At 38.4% G+C, this 13,764-nt stretch overlaps 1 protein-coding gene across 1 annotated transcript; it reads right to left on the minus strand.

The window, feature by feature from the left end:
• Positions 1-2,472: 2,472 nt before the first annotated feature.
• SMIM38 (small integral membrane protein 38) lies at positions 2,473-2,686 on the minus strand. Its single transcript, XM_031504869.1, has one exon. It carries the CDS (start codon positions 2,655-2,657, stop codon positions 2,526-2,528), a length of 132 nt encoding a protein of 43 aa, XP_031360729.1. The 5' UTR covers positions 2,658-2,686; the 3' UTR covers positions 2,473-2,525.
• Positions 2,687-13,764: the final 11,078 nt, after the last annotated feature.

Genomic DNA, 13,764 nt, shown 5'->3' on the forward strand with positions numbered 1-13,764 from the left:
CAAAACTGACATTAAGCACTTGTTTATTTTTAATACATCCTTAAATGCAAAAAAATCAACAGAGTATAAATATATTTTAAATATCTAAATGCTAGCACACTGCTCCATAGGAAATACCAGGAAATATCAGCGGATACTTTCACATCATACCACACTTAAAGGGCTTAGATTTTTCTTATCTCCATGAAAAGAGAGAGGGAAAAGACCTATGGGGATAAAGAGGAAGATCTCAATCTCCTTTATATTTTACACTCCTGAAAGTTTGATAGTCCTAATTTTGTAATGCAGGATAAACAAGATGGCTTCCCACACCAAGCAAGATGGGAAACAACTATATGAATGCAATGAGAAATTAACCAAGTTGCTATTAAAACTGCTTTGAACACATAAGGAGTTTAGTAGGCAGCAAGATCTAAATTAACTCTTCAGTCAAAATTTTTATAATTATTAAATTAATGAAATGCGCCTCAGAACATGGATGTTCTAATAAACTGCTTGGGGTTTCAGCCAATTTTACCATTGTAGGACATAGAGCAATATTATGCCAAATAATATTTGGCCAGACCACTCCTATAATCAGAGTGCAACTCATGTGACTCAAATAAGGTCCAAATCAAATGTTTAGATACATAAATACCAACAGACCCAGTCTATTGGGAATGGTCCATAACAAGATCACAAGCTCTGATTTACAGGGAAAACTTGAAGCATTGCCCTGCAGGGATAAAAAAATGAAAGTTGTGAATTCCACACTTTTGTCAGTTCCAGTACCCCCAGATGTTAAAGGCAGTAAACCACAACTTCACCTGTACAGCTTCTCATTACATTCCCACTTCTAAACAATTCATACAGACAGTACATTGTCAAATGCAATTTCAATAGGACTGAACTAAAGAATTAGAATATTTATTTGTTAAGGGCACTGTCAATTTCTCCACAAGCTTTGTTTTGCACACAACAGCTCAGAATAGTGATGATTAACTGAAAGAAGAAAAATGGATCACTGTCACTATTTTTCCAGTTACTCATTATAAAAGGTATGCCTGCACATCAAGTAGACAACATTTCACCTTCCCTTTGTGGTTTGCTGGTGCTGGGGAAACAGAAAAGGACAGAGCTATTAAGAATCAGAGAAACAAACTAGGTGTTAGTTATATCTACATATAATTTATTGTTGTCTGGCAGGATTTCAAGCCCATGACATGCACCTTCATGAATTACAGGCTGTTTTGTAGATTGGTCATCCACAATAAATAAAATCTGAGGCTGAAATCAATTGACCTGACATTTACCCTGCTCCAGTGCCTAAGCATATACCAGGTCTCATGTCTGATTTTTAGGAGGCTCTAAAAGACAAAATTACAAGGGATGATGAACAGTTACTAATGACAAGCCTGTAGGAGTGTGTGAGTCATGAATGGGCCAGAAACTCTGTATGGGAATACTGTGGGCTTTTACCTAGCTGAACTCTGATATCACCATGTGAGCTACCAAGAGATATAGAAATCAGTATATTAAGTGGTAACCTTCACTTTCACATGAGATAGAAAATGATCAAACAAAAAAAGGATTCTTTAAAAAAAATAATGATTTAAAGAGTGACTAGGCCAAGGATAGTGCATTTCTTAGGCAAAGTAATACAATTTTTCTACCTTTACTCTAGAAAAACTCAATTCTTAAAAGACAGTGTTACACTGAGTTGCTCTAAGATTTAGATTATTTGACTTAATACAACACCTATTTTAAAGAAGACAATTCATTTGAAAAAATTAACTTCCTTTTGCCAGGTAAGTTAACCAAGAAATCCCAAGTCCCTTTGTCCTTGGGCAAGTAGTCAAATCTTCCAGTGTCCTAGTTGGGTGCTTGTTTCAGGCTAGATATGAAGGTTACTTGCAGGGCTTTGGTATCAAAACTCACTCATGTTGTCACCCCACCTATTGTTGGTGCTGAAGCACAGCCAGAGTCCCTCAGACAATCTCTGAGACACAAACCTGTCTTCCATGGAACAGATTATTTCTGGTATCAACCTTGTACTGGGACTCATATACATCACTTGTTAAGAAATGTGAGTATTTGGAATGTTATGGTCAGATAAAATCATTCCGTTTCAGATCTGACTGGCTGGGAAGAGCCATGAGGAATTTGGTAACAAAGCAAGCAGCCAGGTAAAAATCCGCTCCTGCCAGCCCACAGCATGGCACATGGACATTGAGCACTCTTGGACTGTCCAGCAAGAGGGTTCCTTCCAGCTTGTCCACATAATTTAATTGGCAGAAGTCCCAACAGAAGTCTGTTCCCAACATCAAATTCATGCCCAAGTTGGATAGAAAGTCATTTGACTCAATCAGTTGCCATTCCTTCCCCTCCGTCAGCGTGAGGCTTTCTGAAGGATCTTCACTCAGCTGCAGTCTCAACAGGTCATTTCTCTCTCATCAGATTCCAAGGCAAAAACTGCTCTAGCTCCATTTACCTTACCCAGCTCTCCCCATTGTCAATTCACATCTGAACAAGCCTTTTGAAGTCTCTTAGTCCTCTTTCTTTGCGTCAGGAAACCTTTGGGACAGTTTATAATCTATATAAGCACTAAGACAGGACCACAGAATTAATCGTATTAATATAATTACAACAAGTAAAACCATCAAAAGGACTGATTCCATATTTAAGCTAGAATAATGAGGTAATGTGAAAAAATATAACCTGGGAGATCTAATTATATAATGCAGTATTCAGCTCTGCATAGCCAGCCCAGCAATTCCTCTAACATTCCAATCAAAGTGATCTCACTAGCATGTGAGAGAAGAGTCCAGCTGACAGATTTGGGACATGTAACGTACTATTTAGTCAAGAGGCCCCATGTGCTATTCATAAAGAATTAACAACTCTTATATTGACAATGACAGTATTGTCAGAAGACCTTTGGAAGGGGGAAAAAAACCTCCATAAACTCAGTCTCTGTGAAGTTGGACTTTTTTCTTTTGGCCCCTCTTTTCTAGTGCTGATGTAATCTCCAAATATCTCCAGCAGCAGCTGCTCAGCGAAACTAGGCACCTTCTCCCCAGTCCCTTTCAGCAGCACACGCAGCACTTTCCAGCTCCCTCAAGACAATCAGGGCCTTTCTTTCAATTAGCTATCACTTTAAGAGTCCTGCGCTGTCCAACGAGCTCTTAAGAATGGTCTTTGCAGGAAACAATGCTGGAGGAGTTGTTTTTTTTTCCCCCTAGACAAATGAAAAGGGGAAGAAGGGGAGGGGGAAGAGGGGGAGACAAAAAAAAGCACAAAAAACCAAATCAGAACACAGAAGCTGTCCAAAATGAATCGCTCATTTAGTACATCGAAAAATGCAGAAATGTCCTCAACAGCCAAGGCTAGAGCAAAGCACACACACACAAACACACAAAAAAATGCTCCTACTTTTTTTAGGAGATAGTTTGTTTAGTCCAATATATTAAAAAGGTTTCATAGAAAGAAGTGCTCTTGTTACAGCAAGTCTGAGCCATGCAAACTGAAAGGGAACGAAACTCCTGTAAGATTATGCTATGTTTCCTTATTTGGCTCTCCAAATGTAAAGCAGCATTATTTGAAGTAGACACTATAGGAAAGAACTCAGTTTAGCTCACTTTAAATATAGATGGATTGATGAAATGAGTAATTACTGGAACTGTTAAGATGTTTTCAGACTTACTAACTAGCAAGTTCCTTTCCTGCATTTTCTGTCTAAAAAGAAATTAAAACCTGATCCAGAGACATAAGGCTTTGGGATTTCTACATTCTTCTTCCCTTAAATTCATGGTACAGTAATACCTTGAGGTCCTTGGACATGCTAAGTCCTCATTAGAACTAGCACAAACTCCAGGACCCAGTTCAGAAGAAAACAAGGAACTGTTATTGATATTTAAGCACTTCCTTACCTGGGCCTGGAAATGTGGAGTTATGAAGGCAAAAATGGGAATGATCAGTAGTAAGTGAAATGACTTGGATATGGTTCAAGCAATAGCCCTGTGTCAGAGCTGCTTCTTTGATTTTTAAAAATTCTGCATTAAACCAAATGTCATACCAAAATACTGACTGACAGTATCCTCTCAAAGTATCACTTTCTGGTCCTTGATTTGGGAAACCGCATGAAAGTCAACATGTTGCCTACTACACAGCCAACAGAACCACATTTACAAAAAAAAAAAAAATACTCTGTTCCTTTTTATTGAATGTGTATCAGAAGCAAAGCCCTGGGCTTTGTGAACAGTTAAATGGCAGGGCAAAGCAAATACTTTCAGGGGTTTCAGGAGTTTGTTCACACTAATGGGTGTTCTCAACTACCACATGGATTCCTTAATGGAGGTGGAAAGTGTCAAAACGGATCAGATTGCTTAAAAGGCAAGAAAGTCTGACATATTGCCCTGCGTGCAATTGTGAAGGAATGGGAATCAATTCAAATTCCTCTGGACAGAAAGGCTCAACCAAGGGATGAGTACACAAAATCAGGATTAAGGAGGAATCTTTGAGGAGGCACACCAAACAATGTCTTTTTATACCTACAGATTCCAAAAGCTGCTGAGTTTAAAGGGACTGCTCCTTTCAACTAGCAAAGACTTTGCTGAAAAAAATGCATAAGGCTGGAGAGAACAAATAAATACACATGTATATGTTACTAGGGTCACCTACAGCTACAGGAAAAAGGATAAAAGGGGCCCAAAAGGTCTACCAGCTTGCCCTAAAGCAAAATCAATTACATCATTCCTGACAGCTGTTTCCCTAACCTGTTCTTTTCTTTTAAGAGATCTACACCCACACAGATGTGAAGAAAGGAAATAATCATCTCATCTGAAAGGGATTTCAGCAGGAAAAACAGTCTGACAAAGTGTTCAAACCTCTATCTTGCTGCAACACAACCCCTACAAGATGGGGACTCCACAGTATGCACTCACTTGGGCAACTGGCTCATTTTGTAGCTGTACAATTCATTATTGGCTGAGGTGATGATATCTTAAATTTTTTCGAGAAGCAATATCTGTATGGCTGCAAGGAAAGCACTTCTTTTGTAACAACCCTCTTTCTCCAGCGTGGTGCAATGCAGCTGTCCGTGCTCCAGCAGCGTTGCTGGAAACCACTGATTTCAGCATTAGCTGTAATCCAGCACATCCCATGCCTTGGCCACCAGCTCCAGCTCACTCTGCTAGTGCTGAGAAGCCCCATAGCTACTTAAGGGCACACTCCAGGGGTGAACTGGGGGCTCATTCCAGTGCCAAGGGAGCAGGTGCCTCCTCCTGCCTGGACTCACAAGCGGCTCTCCGGTGGCTCCAGTGGTCCCTGAGAGGTGTCAGGGCTGGAACAGAGGCAGCAAATCCCGGGTGCCTGGCACCAGGATGTGCCCAGGACAGACTGACACAAAGCCAGGACAGCGTCTCACGGCAGCTCCCTGGCTCCACACGCCATGGCTGGCAGCCTGGCACCCCGCTTGTATTCACACGCAAGAATGCTGCCCAAAACAGAAGGACAGTGCTTTCCTGCTTGGATTTCACTCCTTGGGACAGATTTTCTCCCACGGAAAATTAATGGCATGGCTTGAGCAAGGTGAATTTAAATGCCAAATTAAAAGTGGTGTGGCTGAGTTTTGGAAAATGCAGTTTAACATGGGAAGCTGTTCTTCCCCTCTTTGCAAAGTATTTTGAGAACAAGAGAGGAAAAGCACTATGTAAAGTCTGTACATTGAGCATTATTATTTGGATTTTCCCAAACTTACTTTTTCACACAAGAGATGTTCCTAGTGTCTGGCACCATTTTTAATGATGGGCCTTTTTTGAAGAATGTGTGCTGTATCACCCATAAAAGCATCCTTTCTGTTCAGAGTTTATTTTATTAAAATCATTTTTCAACTAGTCATCTCTCTAGGGAACAATGACATGATAGAACAGTATTTCTGATGGGTAATATTTTATTACTAACATATGTTTTCATCACACAACCAATATTACTACCCTATTCTGCTAGAAATATTTATTAAAATTCTCTAATGTGAAACTATTTCCAGAACAAAGTTCATATTTTGTTTTTAAATTGTCACATAATTAATTGTCCTGGTAAGTGCCCATTGAAGGGTAGTTTAGGGGGAAAAAAAGTACATATTGTGCAGTCTTGTTGACTTTTAAAATGTAAGGCAACAGATTTCGCAGATTTCATCTCATTTTTCAATTCTGTTATAAAGCAATCTCCTAAAATATCACTATGTTCCCAAAATTTTAAAATATCAAGTAAACTTACAAGCAAAGCAGACAATATATCAATAATCCTAAAATGCCCACTGTTATCATAATTTTGAAATATATCCCAAAACGTAAGTAAATCAGAATTTAAAAATAAAATAAATTAGAATTAAATAAGTAAATTAGAATTAAATTAGGATATTTTACTTACTGCATTTTCCACACATTCTAAAGTCAGGATATTTACCAAAGGAAGCTGCAAAGAGTTGCAGGTGTTGGTAAGGCTAATAAGAAGTTCTGAGTTCTTTGTTAAAAAAGAAAAGGAAAAAATTAAGACCAGCACTTATCTGTCAGAATCACATTCCTTCTACAGTTATCAGAGCCAAAAAGGCACCTTGCTCCTGGTTACATATGTGGAAACTCCTGAGCAAGCATTCTACATCACACTGAAAACAAAATACCACTTAAAAAAGAGTCAGATCAAGAAGTCACCGCTTTAGAGGACAAAATCTGACATTCAGAGTCAATTATTGCTCCACCTAAGTTGTGATAACGTGCACATATCAAGATAATTAAATCCTCCATTGAGTCAAAGCAAAGTCAACACCTGCCCCATGGGTTTTCTCCTGGAAAATCCCCAGCAAAAACACTCCTCCCCCACTGCAATCAGCTCAGTATGCCCATGTCCATGATCAAGAACAACAAGAACAGACAGAAGATACTTCATTTGTTACATATTTCATCCCTTAAGACTAACTTCAGCCTCCATAAAACCAGAAGTATTAGTAAAACCCCATCCTCAATGGCGTCAAAAGTGAGATTTAAATGCAACAAAAGAGCACAAATTGCAGGAAACAGCAATAAAAGTGAAGGGAAAGTACTAGGATGAAATTAAACAAAACTTTATAAATCAGTCTTAAAAGTGATTACACAAAGACATCTGTATTTCCAAAAAGACTTGATGAGACCTCTGCTTCATTCCATGACCACCTCCATGTGCTGCTGGATGGGGAAATGCTCAGCAGGACACGTCTTGGTTCCCTTTCATTTATGGGAATTTTGTACTAGGAATGTGATCAGAACATGACCCAGCAGTAGCAGAATAGATCACATACAGGCCATGATACTTAATGGCACCAACCAATTAAAAGATTAGCAATGCCCAAAATGTGCACCTAATTGTGAATAAATATAAAAATACAAAAATACTTTGTGACTTAACAGAAAAAAACAGAGATACATATTTAAGATTTACCTTATAAAGTTCAGAGCAGCTTGTTATCAAGTACTTATTATCTCTTTAGTGATCAGAGAAACCATACACAATTTTGCTAAGTTTTCACACTGAGCTAGATGCCTAATTATTGAGGTAGAAAGAACCTCAGGGCTTTTTGCTGAGGAAATTAAGGAATTATCACCAAATTTGACCAGGCAAAATGATCTAGTCCTAAACCAACTTTTCCTGGTGCTCTCCTTCCATCAGTAGATTTTTTTTTCCCCCACTGAATTAATAGAATTCACATCAATACAGCAGAGAATTTAATGAATACAATTTTTGACAAAACAATGTTTCAACAAAATGCCACTTTTTCAAACACAGAAAGCTGGCATAACACGCTTCAGTTTCGACAAAGTATTTGCCAAGAGCTGCTTTTCAGAGTCCTAAAATTCAAGACCAGTAAAAATCAGACAGATCACAGTCTTCAAACATTATGCAGTCAAGGCACTCATGCATAAAACCACAGTTTGAGCCTTTTGACGAGTGCTGTGGTCACCTGTCTCTGGGCTATTCCCAAGCCTCCCTTCACTTAAGATCCTTGTTTCCTTTTCACTGTGCACAAACCAGACTGTGACTTTCCGAAATGTCACAGGATGGAAAACTCACTTCCCTCTCATCAGCAACTCCATGTCTTTGGCAGACCAGATCACTTGGATTACACTCTGCCTGCGTTATACCAAAAAGAGCTCAGACCCAAACTTGCCTCTGGTTTACAATTAAATTTGGGTGTCCTGGTCATCCTTTGTTTTGACTGCACGAGCCAATACAGATAGAAGCAAACAATTACACAGCTGCCATTTTCCTACAAGGTCCACCATGTGACAAACTTAACAACTAAAGAAAAATTCAAACTTTCTGAAACTAACCATAAGCAAAATGTGCTTTGGCAAATTACAAACCTTGGAAACTACTTTAACATTATATCACCCCACTCATAAAATGCAGTTATTGAAAAGAACTGTTACCCTTTATAAGTGATGGAAGGCAAACATTTCACATGCTGTACTGACACTGCTCCAAACCTCATTTTTTCTATTAAAAAATGAAAGTCGGGCTTTCAGCAAACTACATTGTTCTTTGAAGAAGTTTTTCATTCTACTAACAGGTTATCCTGCTTACTTTCAAAGTCTCTTTGCACACAAAAAGAAGGGGAGCTGGGGCAAAGAAGGAAAGAAAAGAGTCCATTTGAAAAAATTACACTGCTAGATTACAAGAGTTGAAAGCTGGTATGTAACTTTGCTCTGGGTGATCAAACTGCTAATCAGGAATGCTGTCGGGAACAGAATGGAATTCCAAATAAATTAGCCATGTCCAAGAAGCCAATACAACACAGGATTAAGGCTCACAAAGAAAACAAATTTATTCAGCCTACTTTATCAGAATTCTTAATAATGTGTACTACTTTTTCTCATCACAGTCTGAGCTCTTCCACTGGAACAGTGTGGCGAAGGAAAAACGAGTCACACTTCATAAATGTCCTACTTCTACAGACACCTAAAAATGTTACATAGAGCATGACACACAATGCCATTCTATAGGAATACATACGCTTATCACAGACATGGGAGAGTTATGCAGATTTATTTATCTGATTTTATTTCCGAGGCACCTGACCAAAGAAAAGATGCTACACACTTCTGTGAAAATCTATAAAGCTGAAGGAAAAGGTTAGAACTTCATTGACCTCCATGCTAAAATGAGGTTCAATACCACAGTGTATATATTAAATAACTAACTACAAAAATAAACCTCTCTACGACAATTCCATTGCATCATGTTTTTTATCAAGTATAACAAGGAAAATTTGCAGTACTGTGGCTGAGGTACTGTCTGCAACTCAGAGCATTTGCTACTTTCACCTCTAATGGCCTCCCAGAGAAACTCTTCATAACAGCTTATGCCAAAATTGCAGGAACATTAAAAGATGTGCTTAAGCTTCTGCCTCTCCTTGAATTGTAACTTTAATATTTTTCAGGCTGGTTTTCTTCATCTGTGAAATGGAGATTATATTAGGCTCTCACTGTACAGTAATTTGGAGCCAGAACTAAATTTTTGAAGCATTTTTGTAACAAAAAAAAATTTAAAAGGAGATAAAATACTCACAAGAAATACTTCATGCAGGATCTAGACAGAGAGAAAAATCTTCCTGGGATAGAAATACATGTACCATCTTGGCTTCTGAAAAAATTAGATAAATCCTAAACATATTCTCACTTCAGGCCATACATTGTCCAGTACGCTTATTCATTGGAAAATAAGAGACTGAGGACAATACCACTCGTATTTACATGACTCTCCCATATTTCCCTGAGAATTTGTGTATGCAGGCATTTCCTGTAACAAAATTCATCAAGCATACCACCAGCTAAGTGTGAGTGTTGGAGATTCATTTGGCTGGTGGTTCCCAGCCATAGCACTGCCCTGCTTTCCAAATGACCAAACTGTATGAGCCATTTCATATCCATGGTTTGTATACAAGGTATTTTCTAAAGAATTTTTGTCCCAGAAAAGGCGGAGTCCCTAGTAAGACTCTAGTTGCATCCTCTCCTCTTCCCATGATGAAACAAATACTATTTATTATCACCACTGTATCCAGTATTTTATTAAAGCACAAAAACACATGTTTTATCAAGTGTAACTTATGTTTTTATCAAGTTTTTCCTCCTCCATGTAAGAAGATATTTGCAAAATATGGAAAGAAAAGCATATATTCCCAAATCCTCTCCTCTGGAATTGCACCTCCAGAGACTGAGGGTCAGATGATAAAAGCCATTGCTGTGCCATCAAGCCATATGACTGGAAGGGTTCTGTCTGTATATTAATGCCTCCATCAAATGCACATTAAAACAAATGTTTGATTTTAAAAAATATTTTCAATTAAATATTAACTATGTTGTTTGCTCAAAAAAAATAAACCAAGAAAGCAATAAGCACAAACAAAACTTTGCATGAATACCAAAGAAAAGTGCTGATTTTCATTTTCAAAAGGGTCTCCTTGAATAAAAAACACATTTTTATGATTAACTACTGCAAGAAAAGTTTTGATTCAGGGAACAGCAGAAATGGACATTTTCCCAGTGATTTAGAGCATGTTAATAAACTGTTTCAAGCATTTGAGACAACAGTTGTGGCAAATGAACTAGTGGTCTAAAAAATGTTACCTTGTTCTACCTTGACCTGCCAAACAGGGCTGTGTACACTCTGCAGTAATGGATGATCCGTGGGCTTGATCTGAGCACATGTGCAAGTGCTTGAAGATTTGGGGTGGATTTCTGCATTTCCAGGATACAGACACAGGATTTCTGAGGGAAGGGAAGCAGGATGGCTGCTGGCAAGGAGCAATATTTCTCCACTGACTTGCTCTTGACTGATTGCAGGCCAAGGAGATGCATTCTGGGTTACCACAACAAATATTTGGCTTTACAAAATAATGTCATCAGTTACAGCATGATCAGCAAGTGCACTCCTCTTGTACCCTGAAAACAGCATGCTTAAGGTACATCTGAGATTTAAAAAAAAAACAAACCCAGAAAAGAAAGCAAGTAGGTGAAAGGTAACTGTATAACTTTACAGACACAAGCTCCCCTCTGATTACAACTAATTAAGATATTCAGCAGCCTTAAAACAATACCTTTTTTTAATCAGCAGCCTTTAAACAATACCTTTTTTACCCAGACAGCATCCACAGCTTTTTGTGATGACAAATGCCCTTTGAAAGCGTTAATAGGCAAAGGTTTGTACTGGCAATGAATAGGGCTACCTTTAATTGATCCAAGAGCCTTAGAGAGCTGTCTTATAGCATGATGATGTATTTGGGTTGCAAGTAGGCCAAAATAAGCATAAAGAAAATCTGTAAGACCATGAGATCTTTCATTTTTTTTCATTGCAGGGAGGGAGAGGGGGGGAACTGCTGGGGAAAATGAGAGAACTATGATGGGGTTATCTTTGTGCTCTGGCACTTAATATAGATAAATGAGAGAAATTTTGAGGGAAAGAGAGGAAGGGATCAGGCCATAATTCTTAGAACAAAAGTCAAGATGTACGGAAATGTACAATAAAGGCTTCTTCAGAATTTAAAAAAAAGCCATGAAAAAAGAGGAGATGGCCTAATGGTATAAAGAAACATTGATTAAAGAGATACCCAGAGGGAGAAAGATATTCCATCAGCTTTAACAAACACTGCATGGCCCTGCATTCCCTCTTAACTTCTCAAGTAAGGGGATAAAAAAAATATCTGTAGAGGAGGCAGTCACATGGTTCCATTCATAATTTTCCCCTTTCTTCCCTGCTCATCTTTTGCATGGTTTTGTTCAAGATGTACAGGAAATACGCACACTAAAAGTGACTCACAAAATTAAACATGGTAGGTTAGTTGTAAATATTTTACCCTGAGTAGCCAAAGAAGAAACAAAAAAATCATTTTTATAAGGCATATAAAATCCATTCAGTCATATTTTTTCTTGATGAGACTGATTATACATTAATATTACCTAGTAATGAAGGAAGCAGTCTATCCATGCTTACACTAGTCTTCCATCAGAAACTCAATTTTGGCAGAATCCCTCCCTCACAAAGCAAATGCTAAACAGATTTCCTTGAACTTCCACAGGTGCGAACTTTATGTCAAGGTAGAACTTTTCTGGAAAGTCTGAGGCAAATCAGACAAGAAAATTCCTAGTCTAAAAGACTATTTTCAAATGGAATTACTGTGCAAGCATACTATCAGCAACTCTGTAAAAAAAAATCAAACAGAAAGTTGTTGGCATCTGAGATTTTCTTAGAAGACAGCTATGGGAGGAGCTAGGAAAAAACAGTTGACATTGCTCCTTAAAAATAAAGAAGCAGAACGATAAAATATCGTGTTCCAATAAATGCATCCAGACGCATTAGGAAAAGTGAGTCAAGTCCAGTTCCAATCTGAACAGGGAACAGACAAGCTGTTCTCAAATTCCTGTTCATCCCAGAGCCATGAATGAGCCCTCTTCTAGCAGCCACCCAACAGAAAAAGGTACAGAAAAAGGTACAGAGCCTTCACTGTTGTCTGGGTAAAAATGAGGATTGAACTTACCTCTCAAAACAGCAATACATTCCCCCATTAGGAATATTTGCCTCCTGTGAGTCTTCCCCTATGGTACAAAGCTCTGAGGAAAAGATCAGATAAAAACTTCATGTCACACCTTCCAGACATTTTCCCAATCAACCATTCTAAGCCCACATCACTAACCACCACAGACTTACAACAATTTCAAGGTGAGCACCAGCTGCATCCTTCAAAAAAATTCCTCACTTCAGGGCACAAACATCAGTAGGTGAGGAGAACCAGGACATGTGGACAGTGGCAACCTACTATGGAAAGTTGAGACAAGCTGTGTACATCCTTGCGTACTTATGCACGAAGAAACTCAAAACAATGTTTTGTGCTTTGAGTTGCTTTCATTAAAAAAAAAAAAAAGATAATAATTTTGAGAAAGTCTTCTCTCTTTGTTCCATTTCCTTTCAATTCAGACTCCCAGAATCTTCCATTGTAGTTTAAAGCCAAAATATTTCCTTCTACCTTATCAGGCAACATGTAAATTCTAGCTACCAATGAGTTTTCTGAAAAGTAAACAAATAAATTAAAAATTAGGATGTACAAGGACGTTTAAAGGATATCAAGTTCTTTCAGAACAATTTAAAATCAACTGGTTTTTGTGCAGAGGGCAGCAGGTGGATTGCCTATCCCGCTCTCCCCAAGCATGGTGAAGCACCAGTGTTCCACAAAATAGAAGTCAATCATATCACAAAATAACTATGTCCAGTAGCTTCCCACTCAATAGAATAAAATGGCTTCAAAAGTCCCTTGCAAGCTACTTTATAATTCCATTCTATGAACTAGTACAATCAGCTTATTTGTAGGATGCTGCCCTTGGGGACAGCCTACAGAAAAAGAGCCAATATTCAGATCCTGTTCACACACATTCAGTTTCACTAGAGAACACACTCAGAAGGGCACTTTGGTGGCAAAAATCTTTAAAATCCAGTAAAATCTGTGCCATTTTCCCAAATGAAGCCTAAAGGGGGTTTACAGGTCTGTTTGTTTACACAGAGACAAAACATGTCCCACCTGGAAGCATCAGTGGAAGCCAACAGAGTCGTACCAGGATGGTATCTCCCTACAGACTCAAATTGACCACCAAGGCCAAAATGGTAAGAATCTCATAACCACGTGCTTATCTTTGACCAAACAAATACTGTACTGATGAGAAACTGTGGCGTGGAAAGTCTGAACAGAAATGAGCCCAGATTTTC

The sequence above is a fragment of the Lonchura striata genome, chromosome 6 (assembly GCF_046129695.1).
Source record: "Lonchura striata isolate bLonStr1 chromosome 6, bLonStr1.mat, whole genome shotgun sequence".
NCBI lineage: Eukaryota > Metazoa > Chordata > Aves > Passeriformes > Estrildidae > Lonchura > Lonchura striata.